General features: G+C 37.5%; 1 protein-coding gene across 12 annotated transcripts in view; it reads left to right on the top strand.

The window, feature by feature from the left end:
• The window catches only part of SS4 (starch synthase 4), an 84,086-nt gene that overhangs the window by 49,629 nt on the left and 18,361 nt on the right, over positions 1-16,096 (top strand). For all 12 annotated transcript variants that reach the window (XR_016052434.1, XR_016052432.1, XR_016052433.1 and 9 more), the window contains one exon: positions 7,389-7,538. Coding sequence is in view for 7 of the 12 variants with exons in the window: in XM_088862443.1 (XP_088718569.1) it covers positions 7,389-7,538 (150 nt within the window). In the remaining 5 variants the exon portion in view is untranslated. The remainder of the gene's footprint in view (positions 1-7,388; positions 7,539-16,096) is intronic.

Below are 16,096 nucleotides of genomic sequence, written 5' to 3'. Positions count from 1 at the left end.
TTTTAGGTACTGTAAGTTTTATCTATAGATGACCTTATTTTCCTGTAAAATAATTATTTGAAAACTGATATTTCTGCATTTAATTGTAATATTTCCGTCTATCATTATGAATTTTAGGCACTGTAAGTTTTATGTGTAGGTGACCTCATTTTCATATAAAATAGTTATTTGAAAACTAATTCATGCTATTGCTTTCAAAGATATTTTGAATATATGATATTGTTGCTTCCTGATGTTTAAAGAGTTTCAGAGATACTTTAAGTATACAAGTGGACCTATCCAGTACGTCGATAAGGATTAAGTGGACTCATCCGGTACGACGGTGAGGTATAAGTGGACCTATCTGGTACGTCGATAGGGATTAATTGGACTCATCTAGTATACCGGTGAGGTATAAGTGGATCTATTCAGTACGCAGGTAGGGATTAAGTGGAATCATCCGATACACTAATGAGGTATTAGTGGACCTATCCGGTACGAAGGTCGGGATTAACTGGACTCGTCCGGTGTGCCGGTGAGGTATAAGTGGACCTATCTGGTATGTCGATAGGAATTAAGTAGACTCATCCGATACGCCGGTGAGGTATAAGTGGACCTATCCAGCACGCCGGTTGGATTAAGTGGACTCATCTGGTATGTCGGTGAGGTATGAGTAGACCTACTTGGCACACTAATAGGGATTAAGTGGACCCATCCAGGATGTTGGTGGGGTATATAGGTGACCTACTTAGGACACTGGTGCGGTATATAAGTGACCTACTTAGGACGTCAGTAGGGTACTTGTGACATCTTTTGAATTATGTTAAAAACTGTATATTTTTGTTTAATAATGTTTCAAAATGCATTCTTTTAGGAAATATTTACATTTTCTAAGCATGATTTTTAATGATTATGATGGTCACTTACTGAGTAGCCAAACTCATCAAACCATTGTGAATTCTTTTCAAAGTAATTGTAGTCTTATTGTTCGTATGTACAACAGGAGTAGTTTGGAAGAAGTTTGTAGTCATGGTTAAAATTCGCTTTTGTAACTATTGTTCTATCAAAATTGTATGCATATAGACCTTTATGTTAATATAAGTTGTAAGTAGACTATGTACAAATTTGAAAAATTCTGAATGAAAAATCAAACAGTCTTGTGCAATATATAGAATAAATTTCGATTTTGTTAAGGATAGACTGTCACACCTCAGGAATGTTGGTTTTACAAAACTTGGGGTGTGACAGTTGGTACCCGTCTTGGGCATATGAGCTGATTCACCGAGATTCAAATCGATTGATAGTTGGTGGCCTCTTTGGGGCGTGTGCCCAATCTACTAAGGCCTAGTTGGGCATTTGGAGCCAGAAGCTGAAATCGAGGCGTATATAGCAGTAGGGAGCCTTCTCAAAGCACTTACCTAGACGGTCGAGATATTGGACGGATTTGACAGTCAATAGTCCTTTGGGGCCATGTGACCCAATCTGTTGAAATGATTCTTTTTTTATTGACTTCTTGGGGAAGCCTTTCAAAAGGTTGCCCATCCGATTTGCCTTCTTGTTGATCTTTCTGGCATTCAGCAGCCCTTTGGAGACCAACCCAAATTGTTGGAGCGTTTCAGCTATTTTTTATTTCAGCAGTAGGATGCCCTTTTGAGGGGCATTGTTTTCCAAGCTACTGAGTTTTTCATCTTTGAGCTGGTTGAAGCCGCCTATCATGGTAAGTGCTGCATCAACCTATTTATTATACCCTTTCGGGTTTTCACCTCAACTTGGTGGAAGTGGTGTCGCAATACGTTTTCACCAACTTCCTTCTTTATTTGGCTCTTTTTACCCGTGACTTTGTGGTCACGTTCGTTTTTAACCGCTTTAACTAATGATGATCCTTATCAGACTTGCGTCATGCCTGGTTTCTTTTTTGGGCATTTTTACCCATGGCTTCATAGCGTCTTCCTGTATTTTCATATTTTTCTCATTTTTTTGATAATGTGTGATGAGATGCATGATGAAGAGTGGGGAGGTCCCCTTATTGATGGTATGGATGGAAGAGTGGATTTGAGTCGGATTTAGGGTGAACGGGCGTCTTAGGTGGTTTGAAGAGGGTCATGATGGAGTTGCGGATGGTATGACCCATGGTAGTGGAGTAGTTTTATGAAGGCGTGAGTTTGAACGATGCATGAAGTGGATGAGGTAGGGACTCAAAGGAGTCATGACGGGTGCGACCTGACTAGGGAAATGAGATGGTCGATAAGGGTATCGGCACCCATGCCACAAATGAGTTTGATGTGTTTTGGATGATGGGGCAGTGATGATAAAATGTAGATGGATGGATGTGATGAAGATACCGGAATTCATGTTGTTGATGTAAATGGTGGAGAATGAAGGTATGAGAGAGAGATGAGGTTGAGCGTAGAGAGATGGAGAAGTGAGGGTGAGAGATTTGAGTGGAGAGGGTTGAGTGAGAGATGATAATGGACTGGGAGAAGGGGGGGGCCTGTGGCCTAGCCACCGGCATGGTGAAGATAAGAGGGGGAAAGAGAGAAAGGAGAGGGGCGGGAATAAGGGAGGCCAGCTTGTGAGAGGGAGAGGGAGAGGGAGAGGGAGAGGGAGAGGGAGAGAGAGAGAGAGAGAGAGAGAGAGAAGGAAGAGAGAGAACAATGAGAGAGAAGAGAGAGGATGGAGAGGGAGAGGGAGAGGGAGAGAGAGAGAGTGAGAGAGAGGAGAGGGGGGGAAGACCTGTGACCAAGCCGCCGGTGAGAGAAGAGAGGGAGGCGAAGAGACTGACGGCCTTGCCGCCTGTGAGAGAAGAGAGGGAGAGGGAGAGATCAGCGGCCTAATTGTCGGTGTGAGTAGAGAGAGAAAGAGAAACCGGCGGCCCAACCTCCTGTGGGAGTGAGAGAGGGAGAGGGAGAAAGAGAGAGAGAAGAGAGTGTCGCCGGTGGGAAGAGAACGAGAGAGAAAGAGAAAGTTAGAAAGGGAGACAGAGAGAGAGAGAGAGGGAGAGAGAGAGAGAAGAGAGAAAGAGAGGGAGAGAGGGAGAGAGAGAGTGCACCTAAGTGGAAGAGACCGGTGACTCGAGATTGGCACCTAGGTTGATGAGCATGATGCCTTGGGACCGGTGCATTGAGTGAGGCATTGAGTGAGGTATAGGTTAGGGTAGGACTAGGGAAGTAGGAGTAGGCTGTATGGTCTAAGTGGGGTAAGGTGTATAGTTCAAGGGATTAGGGGCGTTTGGTTTAGGGGAGTAGGGTGTATGGTCTAGTGGAGTAGGGTGAATGGTCTTAAGGGGGGTAAGGTGTATGGTCTTGGGGTATTTCTCTCAAGGGAAAAATTCTCTCTCTTCTCTCTTGGGTTAAGAAACAAAGCTTTCTACTCAATTTTGGCTCAAATTGATTAAAAAATGCTCAACCCTTACAAATTACAGGTGATTTGCTTATATACAGGTACCCCCTAAACAAGGGTGTACACTAAAAAGCTAACCTAATTGCGAGAAAATACAATTAAAATAGATTAAATGTGATTTTGGGATTTTGAGAAAAATGACCAATTCTACCCCTAGGAAAATGTGAAAACAACAAACAGGTCCCCAAAAAGGGGCCTCTTCACATCCACATGGCTACGGGGACTCTCTTTTGATTCGGTGACGTTTCGGGCTATTTATTGTCGTGAAAACCTAGATCATCCTGAGAGAAACGTTTTGATATATATTTTGCATCTTGACATCCAGTTTTGCTTATGGTTTCAAATTCTTGCAAAACACACAAACTTGATTTCTTAAACATTAAATCTAGTTTGATCCGTCACGTCTTTGGTCTTCTTTTTAGTCGTCAATCGAAGAGGAAATCGTTGTGATTGTTTTGCAACAAAAATCACGCGATTTGGACTCCAAATTAATCACTTTACGATTTTAGAGGTCACTAGAAAATGGTTTTCCGGTGACCCAAAAATCATGCCTTCTTTAGAGCGTTGGCTCGGTGTTTTCCCATCCTTCACTTCGAGCAAGTCTTACCTCAAATCGAAGTCCTTTGAGTCACGGTCGCAATGGTTCCATTTTTAGGGTCATCCGATCTTGGAGCTTCGAGAAATGCCCATTGGAGTGAGGAGATGTCTTGTACAAAAAATTCTGCATAATGCACTTTTCGAGCAACTTTCTCTTTGGGATTTCTCGTCTCGGGAATAGTCTTGAGGCGTGCCATATGGCTCAACGTTCCTCTTAACGAGGGGAATAAATTTGAGCTCAATCCGCCATAGGATGATGGATATACAACTCTTGCAAGGATGCCCCGTTTTTGAAAACGCAGCTGCCATAATGGAGACCGGTTCTTGGTGGCTTCACATGAATGTTAAAGGCTTCGGCATTATGGGAATGTAGGACCTAGAAAGGTTCGAGTGAGCTAAAATTTTGCAGTTTAGCAGGTCTCGGCCTTTCGAATCCATCTGCGGTGGTCTGATGACCATCTGAGATCAATAACAGGGGGTTTTAGCTATGGTGCACCTTGTGCATGTTAGAGAACTGTACTCCAAACTGATTGTTCATCTGTTCCCTCATTTTTTTATCGGATCGTGGCGAAACTTGAGGGACACTCTTGGGACGTCATATGAGGCTTCTATACATATTTTGGGGCCAAGATGGCACCATTATCATTGCACTTCAAAATAAAGCTTATTCTTGTGTGGGCTTCCATAGTTCATAGGCATGTTTGGTACCTACGAGTCTTGGTCCGGCCGCCTTCTCTTTTATTCACACTGGGGAATGAAGTATGTCAAAAAATACATGACAAGGCTGTGACCTGGTTTCCCAATTCGAATTCTTAGCATATCGAGAATATAGACCCATAAGACAATCTAGTGAATAGTTGGGTTCAAGGGCATATGGAAAGGTATAAATTAAAAAAAAATCTCTTTTTCTTTAGTAATAGCTTGAATTTCTACCTACCATTGCCACAATATAATGTAGAAATAAATCTACTGCAATTTTTTATCTTTAACTCCTATTGCCAAATAAAACTTTATATCCAAAATTGAATTTAAACTTACAGTATGAATTCTAATTCAATTTGGATTCTAATCTAAATTGGCATCCTAATCCAAGTAGGAATACTAATTTAAATAGGACTCCTAATACAATTAGGACTTCTAAAACAAATATGAATCAAGAACTTAAAGTAAAACTGATAAACAAAACGTGGAAGACTTACTTAACTTTCGCCTAGGGTTACCCTTTTAGGACTTGGCACACCCCACACCCAATTACCCTATCGATGCACACTCTAATCCTTTTGTCCTACTGAATCCCCTCAACTGGGAAGCACCTCACGCAATACCCTCTAACAGTACTGGAGCTAAAAGCATGGGCAACTATTGGGTTTCTTTTCAATCCTTAAAACCATGGGTCAGGCCACATAGGGCACCTACCCTAAACTTAACAAAAGGTGGGGTGAGCGTGCCCCCCTAACTGGCTAGTCTTGGTGGTGCATGCGACTTTTATGACCCTGCCTTTTAGGTTGGGCGTACCTAGCGTAGAGAGAGAGAGAGTGAGAGAGAGGAGAGAGAGAACTGGAGTGGCATGTGGAGGAGAGATTGGAGAGTGAGAGATCTAAAAGGAAGGTGCTGAGAATAAGGGGAGGAACCCACCCCACCCACATTTCTTTATATTGGCTTCAAGGCCCTTAGGTATTTCATTCTCAATTAGGATTCAATTTGACTATATGATTCCCTGGTAATCCATTAGGTGAGAGAAAAAAGGAAACCGGAGCCATCTGTTCTTTAAATCCAGCATCATCATTAGGGATGAATCTAGGAGCCTTATCCCTTGAATCTTTGACCCATATCCACTTCTACTTAATCTAAGGGAAAGCCAATCAAAGCAAATCTTCTATTTTGATTAGAATTTCTTTTCTCTCACAAAAAACTTAGTAGAAATTCAATGTCCTATAGTCTTGGTCAATTTTCAAAGCCATAGTAAATATTTCAACGAAGTCTTTCATAGATTATTTTCTAAAGATTTCCCCAATAAGCGAGAATATTTCTTCAACAACTTCAAATTTTTTTGGAAATAAGTGTAGTGTCCCACCTGTGGATGTTGTGTGGCACATTTGTGCCCCCACTTGTGAGAGCTGGGCCTTAGGCCCCCTCAAGTCCTAATGTTGGTCCCACATTGCATTATAAATTTCGAAAATATCATAGTGTCCTTTAAAGAGTTTGAAGCCATGAAATAATTTTAAAAATTCAGAAAAATATTTTAAATCATCAAGGCACAACAAAGCTGGAAACAATATTTCTAATATTCTAAAAAAATCTATAATACTAAAAATAACTCTAGAAGTGGATTGATACTAATGATCTATTATATTTACATGCTCTTAAGGCTTTTAAAGGCCACAAACCCAACAAGCTGGCTAATAAATAGTGGAACCACGATTCTAGTATGGGTTACAGGTCCATCAAGAGCAAGTTGCATGCACATTTTACTGTATTACAAGGGGGACTCTCTCTATGCACGTGTACACATATCCCTCCATGTGGAGGGTTGTTGAGTATTTGGCCCTTGCTCACACAGACCCACAACTGTACACAAGAATTCCTGTCGCTTCCTGGCCTGAAAACATCATCCTTGGGCATTTTTGTGACCTCAACAAGGGATGAACCTCTAAAAAACCCTTAATGATAGTGCATGTACCCAAGGGTTCTAGATATGAACTGGCCATAGACCGTCCAACCGTCGGCTAATATACACTCCTACTGAAGTGAAAAATTCTTTAGATTTATTATTTTTACGTGCTTTCATGGGCTTTAAAGGCCACAAACCCCAACACGTGTCTGCCTTAGCCCTATTGACTCAATTGACTTAATATCAACTTGTCCACATTCTATAACAAAATGGTTTCCTAAGCAATCACCTATTGAATTATATTCACGAAATATTGGACTTAGGTAGCTGCTCTTATAATTTAAACACAGCGAAAAATTGAAAGGTGTGATTCTTGAGTATTTTTCCAAGTTCAGTTATATACTTGGTCAAGTACAAATAATGTAAACAATTCCTAGGAGGTCATTCCATCCTCTGTCTATAGCACAAATTTGTGTTTATGGGTGTGATGATATTCTATAATTTCTTTTTAGCTCATTCGGGAATCTTGGAATTACATGATGAAGTTTATGAAAAGTTTTGAACTTTTATGGTTTTTAACCAATGTATTTGATTCAAGGTTATTATCCTAGTACTGTTATTGCAATAAGGCTTACCAAATTAATTTTCTAAATCATGAAGTTGTAGCCCTTTTAGTTCGTACTCTTTTTGAAGTTCTTGAAATGCAAAGTTTTTTTGGAATAACTTGAAGGATAATGTCTATCTGTTTGAATTCTCATAAGAATTCTATTAAAATTTACTTTCTGATATCATGCTTTTGCAGAGGGAATTTGAGGGCATCGCCAGCAATTTTCGGAATCATCCTCACATCCGTATGATACTGAAGTACGATGAGATTCTTTCACATTCCATCTATGCCGCATCTGATATGTTCATTGTTCCATCCTTGTTTGAGCCATGTGGCCTTACACAGGTACTTTGTTTAACGTTTTATTGTGGAGAAAGTTGAACTCTCTTATTTTCTCTCAAACTAAAGTAGTTGAAAGTGTTTAAGAGTATAAAATGTGCTTCTAGAATAGTACAAACCTGAATGTCTCGCTTGTGTGTCTCTTGTTATGACTGTCATTAGAAATGGTATCTCCCTAATACTAAACTATTCGAACTTCTGCCTTCTGTTAGTACTTGTTTTTCACAAGTGAACGGGCAGAAAAGGGAAATGAATTTTATAATATGCATTAGTTGGTTTGAATCTTCACTTTTTTGTATTCCTCATGAGGACTTGAAGGCAGCTACCGGTCATTTGGACCTTCCTCAATTGCTCGACTTCCAGTCATTGTAGTTACTTCCAACAGTCTCTATACTTATTCAACATCAAATCTACTATTATATTTTGGTTGTCAGAATTTTATATGGTAGTACTTGATGTGTTCGTATATCTTGCACATCTTTAGCATTATCTTGGACCTTTCTCATCTGTTTTGTTATTCAGCACTATTGGTCGTCACCTGTTTTATAATGTATATGCATTTTTTTTTCACATGTATTCAGTTACCATAATTGTTGTTTTACCTCTCCATCATTAACATGATCCTGGAGCTCAGACTACCAGTTTCTTTCAATATATTCTTGTGAATTGCGATTGTACATCTTATTAATAGAAGGTTTACCTGAACATCATCAATTATTCCTGACCCAGTTGAGATCTGAACTGATTTCAGAAATCCTAAAGTACAAATTATGGGCTAATTGAGTTTTAATTCAACCAACTTGAAATTCTGATGAGATGAGACTGGCCACAGATTCCATTATTCTTCAACCATATCGAGATTTAGTGGGTTTGATGCTCATGAGCACCCTGTGGCAATATGTTTTCATGTCACTTCTTCATCTCAAACGACTAGTAACTAGTGTTTGTCATTGTAGCTAGGTCATTCCATTACTTTGCAAGGTAGACTATTGTAAGGGAAGATTACAGACTCCCTGATTGTTTGAAAATACATTCCTGTTAGGTACTTGCAAAGTAATTCTGTACATGTCTAGGTTCATTCTACTAAGATTAGGCCACACAGGCTAGTTTATTTGTACTTAAGTCATCGATGTAATTCAAGACCTGTCAATCACATAATGAATTATAGTCCATTAATAGCTTTCTTGCAAGTGAAATTTGCATGACTTATTTCTCTCTCTCTCTCTCTCTCCACTTCCCTCTCACAACCACACTGCAGTCTGGATATTGTATGTTACTAATTGTGCATGGTTTCACACCAATGAGATTTTTGAATTGTTATGCTGTGGTTCCCCAACTTTCATGTTTGGTATTACTGTGTATGCAACTTTCATGTTTGGTATTACTGGTTCATTCTGTCTGTGACGTGGTGGTCTGGGTGTTTTCTAAGACTTCCACTTTTGGTAGAATTTTTGTGTCTATCATTCAAAATCTACGCTTACAGGAGATGAAATCCAGTATGAGGGTGAAATTAGTCTTCTCTGAGTGCTGGCTGATTTAGATCTAGGCATTGTCATCCCTGTGTCTTGCTTGAAATGCAGGCTCGTTAGGCACAATAGTGAACTATGCACAAGCCATTTGGGTAACCTCATTGGAAGTGCTTCAAGGCGACGCACGCTCGTCAAGAATGCGTCTAAACCAGGTACTTTTAAAGACGAGGAAGTGTAGAGGGTGAAGAAGGGGGGGCAGGAGCTGTTTTTTGTAAGAAAAAAAACCCAAAGGAAATAGAGAAAGGCTGGGCACTTCAGCAAGCCTGGATGATGGATTGCGGTGATAGTGAAAACATGATTCCGACCAGCATGGAAGATACCCTAAAGGTCCAGGGTTAGCACAGAGCATCTTGAAGAGAAACCCATGCAGTGGATAGAGGCAAGTTTCACGCTCTGGCAACTCTGGGCAACGGAGAGGTGGAGCTCTTGCTAGCCAATGTAGATGCAACGAATGATCTCGCGAGGTAGGGACCTTGACAAGTGGATGCTAACGCGGCGAAGGAACTCTCGCCTAAGTTGTTGACATGAACTCATTTCAAATATGTAGCATAGTCCGTGAGAAATCTTATAGTAATACTATCAACATTAATTTAATTCCACTAAATCAATGTACCTTTATATAAGGAATACTAAGGATATGGTTTTTTAATTATTAAGGTTTCATACATTAATTTTTTTAAACAAAATGGCTTATATATCTTTTTATAATTCCTACACAATTGGGGATTTCTTGTATTTTATATTATTTAAAACTGTTTGACAGTAATGGCATTATTTATTTATTGATTTATTTATTTATTCTCATAATTTTCATGATTAAATTAGCAAAAAAGTTTATAGATTTCGGAATCACATTTAAGTCTTTCTTCTCTTAAAAATTTAATTTAAATATCATTTCAAGCATTTAATGCATCTCACTTCAAATCTTTCGTAAATATGTTCTCGATTTTTTAATTATTAAGATGTCATAGAAATAGTTTTTTAAACAAAATATCTTATCTATCTATTTTTATTTTCTACAATTGATTTTTTATTTTATTTAAATGTGTTTTAAAGTAGTGGTTATTTTCATTTAATTTTTTATTCTCTTAATTTTCATGTCAAAATTTTGGATGATACTACAAAATCTTTTACTGAATTTCGTGCTTACCATTATGTATTTCATTTCCTAAAAAATTAATTAAATATCATGTCAATCATTTAATGCATCTCACTTTAAATGTTCCTTAATTCAATTCCTCGATACTTTAATTATTAAAATTTCATAGATTATATGTTTGTAAACAACATGTCTTATTTATCTATTTATATTTTCTACAATTGATTTTTTTGTATTATTCAAATGTGTTTTAAAGTAGTGATATTTTTTATTTAATTTATCTTATTCTCTTAATTTTCATGTCAATAGTTTGGTTGACAGTACTTTTATTGGATTTCATACTTAACTTTGTCTTCCAATTATTACAAAATTCATTTTGTATCATTTCTAGCAGTTAATGCATGTCACTTCAAATCTTTCTAGAATCTATTGCTTGTTTTTTCTTTAATTGTTAAAATTTTTACTATAATATATATTTTAACACAAATCACTCTTTGAGTAAGTATAAATAATGTTATTGTCATAGAAAATGTACTCTTTGGACATTGTACCTCACTTATGTCTGTCTTCTGTTCATACTTTTATTTTTAAATAGTGTGAATTCTATAAGGTTGAGTTATATATATATATATATATATATATATATATATATATATATATATATATATATATATATATATATATATATATATATATATATAAGTATAATCATTGTTTTCCTATACAACATTTACTCCTTTTCCTTTGTCAGTAATATTTAATTCTGAAAGTTTTCTAACCAATTCATTTACAAGTTCTTGATTATCTCCTTTCTTTTTCATACCTTGTTAGTTAAATTTCCTTGCTTCTGTAGTGGGAGGAGGCTTGAATAATAAAGCTTCATTGGGTTTTTGTTCTTCTTTTTTAGAAGTATCTTTTCAGGTGTTCAGAATATTTTCAATTCTAGTAGTTTGGTTTCCTAAAGATTGAAAGACGCTTTCAACTTGGGCCACATGATCTTTGTTTTTAGGCTCCATTTTGAAAGGAGTGGCCTTAGCTTCATCCTTCTCGCCTTTTAAAACGAGAGCAGTTGCAGGGGGGTGGACTGCCTTTATGGTTTTACCATCATTTGTATGAAAAGTTCTTATGGCTACATTAATTTCTTGTCTAGGAAATTGTGAAACAACAATTCCCCTTTGCTTAAGAATATACCTAAGCCACCTAAAGAATTTAACATTCTTTTTAGGCTTTGTCATAAATTTATTATATTTTTCATGGAGAAGTTCTCTTAGTCTCCCCTTACACTCATTGAAAAACCATTCTCTAATTTCTTTATTTTCATCAAAGTTAAAATCCTTCTTTAACCATTCTTTATCTATCTAATATTCTTCTTGTTTTTGAATGACATACATCCCAAATTCAAAGTCGGAAAAGGTAGGCTCTTCTTGCTCAACCTTTGTTCAGAGAAGGATTCAGGGGTATTCACTCTGTACATAGGCTGTTGAACCTGTTCTGAGGTTTTTCTTAAACCTTCTAAAACAATCCTATCATTGTGGGACCTTTCATAATTTGTTTGTGGAACAGATGAGGTAGAAACCCTAGAAGGTATCTTGGGAGGAGGATTAGCCATACTCAACCTCGTCCTTCGGACTGATGGAAATTGTATTTCAATTTCACCATCAGGTTATTCAACTATCTGTTCGGGTTCCCTATTTTCTAAAACTCTTGGCTGAGTTTTAGAATTTAGAGACCACCTTTCAGGTAATTTAATCTGATTCCATGACGCCGTTTTGGGTATCACTAGATTAGACTTCTCTATATGTGTTTGAAAGAACACTGTTTGTCCTTTGTATCCATTTGTCTACATTGGGACATAAGGTATTCATAACCTTGTAGCAAATTCTACAAAAGCCAGGTTTTGGGATCCTGGATCCATATGAAACCCTTGAGTTTTTAGGTTTAAAGTTAAAACTTTTGAAAGGTTTGGATCTGAAAGAGCCACAAAAAAATTGGGAAAACAATTAAAGTAAAGAGGGCCATTACATAAACTTGATTCGAAAATTCCTAAAAGTGAATCGATAAAATTTCTATGCCTATTATCTCTAAGGCAAAGTAGAACAGAGTTATCTAACTTTGTTCTGGTTAATGGCTTAACCGGCACTTGAACCAACCCAATATGAAGATGATTAAAATTTTTATTTTTATGTTCGTCTATCATTCTGTTAAATAGAAGTTGGAAACTATCTTGGGTTACCATAACAAATATAGTTTTTTCAATTGTTTTAATCGAAAAGTCACTTCTAAAATCAAAAGTTCATTTTTTGTAAATATCTTGAATTGGAACCTTAGGAATATCCAATTTTGAATTTGTTTTTCTATATTGTCTATAATTATTCTTTTTTATTATTAACGTGTAATACATTTGAACTAGAACTAGTAGAAGCCGATCTGTTAGATAAGGTTATGAGAAAATTGGCGTTAAGAGTAATATTACAGTTTAGATCCAAGTCAACAGGAAACAATCCCTCTGCTTTTCCACGCCTTTCTGGCTTTATAGTGATTTTCGGGTCACTGCGACTTTAGACCTTACTATAATATTCTTTCTTTGAGACTTTCTACAGTTTACCACTGTGATAGACCTTGGATCTGATTCCAAATTAAGACAAGCAAGGGCAAAGATAATGATGCACACACAACATGCACACACAGCAGCACAATCTAATATAATGGAAGGAAAAACAATATTCTTATATAATAAAACTGAAAACTTGCATAGTACAAGTAGAACAATTGTTGAAGTAGAATATATATATATATATATACACACATCCTGGCCTTTTTCCAATTGAATGGGGTCAGCTACATGAATCCTGGTCTGTCATTCTGCTCTATTAAATGTCATATCCTCAGTGAGACTATAAGGCTCCATATCTTTTCAGATTACTTCCAACCACGTCTTTTTGGGCCTACCTCTTGCCCTTTTCAGTCCTTCCACTTGAACTAACTCGCACCTCCTAACAGATGTGGTACTTAGTCGGCGCCACACATGGCCGGCCCACCTAAGTCTACTCTCTCATTTTATTACCTATTGGTGCCACACCTAAAGTAATAGATTCATTTTGAATTCTATCCCTTCTTGTCTTGCCACACATCCATCTCAACATCTTCATCTCTGCTACACTCATTCTACGAGTATATTGTTTTTTGTCTGCTCAACATTCCGCCCTATAGAGCAAAGTTGGTCTCACAATCGTCGTATAAAACTCGCCCTTCAGCTTCATTGGTATGGGCCGTTCACATAAAATTCTAGTTGCATATCTCCACTTCATCCACCCAGCTCTAATTCTTTGCGCGACATCTTCCTCAATCTCTCCATTTTCCTGGATTATCAACCCAAGATATCAAAAGTGCGGCCTTTTTTATACTTCCTGGCCATCAATCTTAACTACTTCCTCATCTATACTCCTATTGTTACTAATTTTGCATTCCATATACTATGTCTTAGTCCGCCAAATTTTAAAACCTTTGGATTCTAAGGCATCCCTCCAAAGTTCTTTGTGTAGACGTCGTTTCGAGTCTCATCGATCAAAATTATGTCAGTTGCGAACAACATGCACCATGGTACCTCATCTTGTAGGTGTTTAGTTAAGTCGTCAATAATTAAGATAAAGACATACGAGCTCAATGCTGACCCTTGATGTAGACCTATTGTCACTGAAAACTCACTTGTCTCTCCACTAGTTGTTCGTACACTAGTTAACGCTCCATCATACATATCTCTCACCAAGTCGATGTAGTGTCTGGAGACTCCTTTCTTTTCCAATACTCGCCAAAATCAAATCTCGAGGTACTCTGTCATAAGCTTTATCTCATTCAATAAATACCATGGAGAGGTCTTTCCCCTTCGCTCTAAACTGCTCAATCAGTTGCCTAAGTAGGAAAATCGCCTCAGTTGTTGACCTTCGTGGCCGAAAACCAAATTGATTTTCAGATACACTTGTTTCATGCCTTAGACGTTGCTCAATCACTCTCTTCCAAACCTTTATAGTATGACTCATATGCTTGATCTCTCTATAGTTCGCGCAATTCTGTATGTCTCCTTTGTTCTTGTAAATCGGTACCACAATACTTTTTCTCCATTCGTCTTGCATTTTATTTTGTTCTCAACACCTTGTTTAACAGCTTCGTCATCCAGTCAATGCCAATTTCTCCCATGTACTTCCAAACCTCTATCGAGATACCATCTGGTCTTAAAGCCTTTCCTATCTTCATCCTTTTCAAAGCTTCTTTCACTTCAGATATCCTAGTCCTATGAATGCATCTATGACCTCCGTCCTTATTTGTACCAACAGTTTCCGTCTATCGCTATATTCCCATTGTGTTCTCCATTTAATAATTTTTGAAAATAAACTCTCCACCTTTTGTTGACCTCGTCATCCTTCACCAAAGCCCTTTGATCCTCTTTCTTAATGCATTTAATATGGTTTAGATTCCTATATTTTTTTTCTCTTATTTTTGTTAATTTGAAGATATCTTTTTCACCTTCTCTTGTTCCCAGTTTATTATACAGATTATCATATGCCTTAAGTTTGGCTTTAATTACTATTTATTTAGCGTTTTTCTTAGTATTTTTATATTTTTTTAAGTTTGATCGTTTTTATTACGCTGCAAAGTTTTATATCATGATCGTTTTTCGCTAACGGCCTTCTGAACCTCATCACTCCATCACTACGTTTCCTTATCAGCCCTCTAGATTCTCTTAAAAATTCTTTTGCCACTTTCTTGATACAATCAGCCATCTCCTTCCATGTTACATTGACATCATGTTCAGAGTTCCATTTTCCTGCTTCCACTAATTTATTCCTAAATAAGTCTATATTCTTATTTCTTAAATCCCATCATCTAGTTCTTGGACACCCATTACTTTAACCCCGTCTCTTCTATGCCTTTATGTAGACTTCCATAACCATGAGCCTATGTTGGGTAGTCGAACTCTCTCCTAGGATAACCTTGTAGTCTTTACATGATGGTCGATTGACCTTTTTAACTAGGAAGAGATCTATCTAGTTTTTATGTGGTCCACTTTTCTAGGTTATTAAATGTTCATCTTGCTTTTTAAAGTAAGTATTTGCTATTGCTGGGTCGTAGGGCATAGCAAAATCTAGAATAGTTTCACCTATCTCATTTTTTTCGCAAACCCATATCCCCCATGTACCTCTTCATGTCCTCTACTATCCTTCCCTATATGACCATTTAAGTCCCTTCCTAAAAAGGTCCTCTCTCCATTTGGTATGTCTTAGACTATTCCATCGATGTCCTCCCGAAATTGTCTCTTAATTCTATCATCTAGTCCTACTTGTGGTGCATACGCATTAATTATGTTAATTATCTCTTCCCTTAATACAAGTTTAATTAATAAGATCCTATCACCTATTCTTTTGACATTAACTACTTTATCTTTGAAATCTTTGTCTACTATTATGCTACGTCATTTCTATTATTATCCTTTCCTGTAAACTAAAGTTTATACTCATCTATTTCTTTAGCTTTTTCATCTTTACATTTAGTTTCTTGTAAACAGGCTATGTTTACTCTCCTCATTGTATCCACTAACTCCATACTCTTACATGTAAGCGTTCTTACATTCCATGTGGCGAGACGAATCCTATTCTCTTGGACTAGCTTCTTTACCTGCGCTCGCCCAAGATGTCACGGGAACCCTTGCTTATTTTTTACCGCAATCGGGCGGTGCTACGACGCATCGTTTCTGGGGAATGCCCTAGCTAACCTTTGCTCATTTCTCACTGTACTCAGGGTCCAGTTCAACACGTCGCTTTTGGGTAACACCCTAGCTAGCCCTTGCTCATTTCTCACTATACCCGGATTTCGATACAACGCGTTGCTTTTGGGGAACGCCCTAGCATAAGCAGATATTGTATGTTCAGGATTCGTGATAA

Source organism: Amborella trichopoda, chromosome 3 (assembly GCF_054954075.1).
Source record: "Amborella trichopoda isolate Santa Cruz 75 chromosome 3, AtrichopodaSantaCruz75HAP2 v2.0, whole genome shotgun sequence".
NCBI lineage: Eukaryota > Viridiplantae > Streptophyta > Magnoliopsida > Amborellales > Amborellaceae > Amborella > Amborella trichopoda.
The sequence above is the reverse complement of the archived record's forward strand: the minus strand, read 5'-3'. Positions and strand labels throughout refer to the sequence as shown.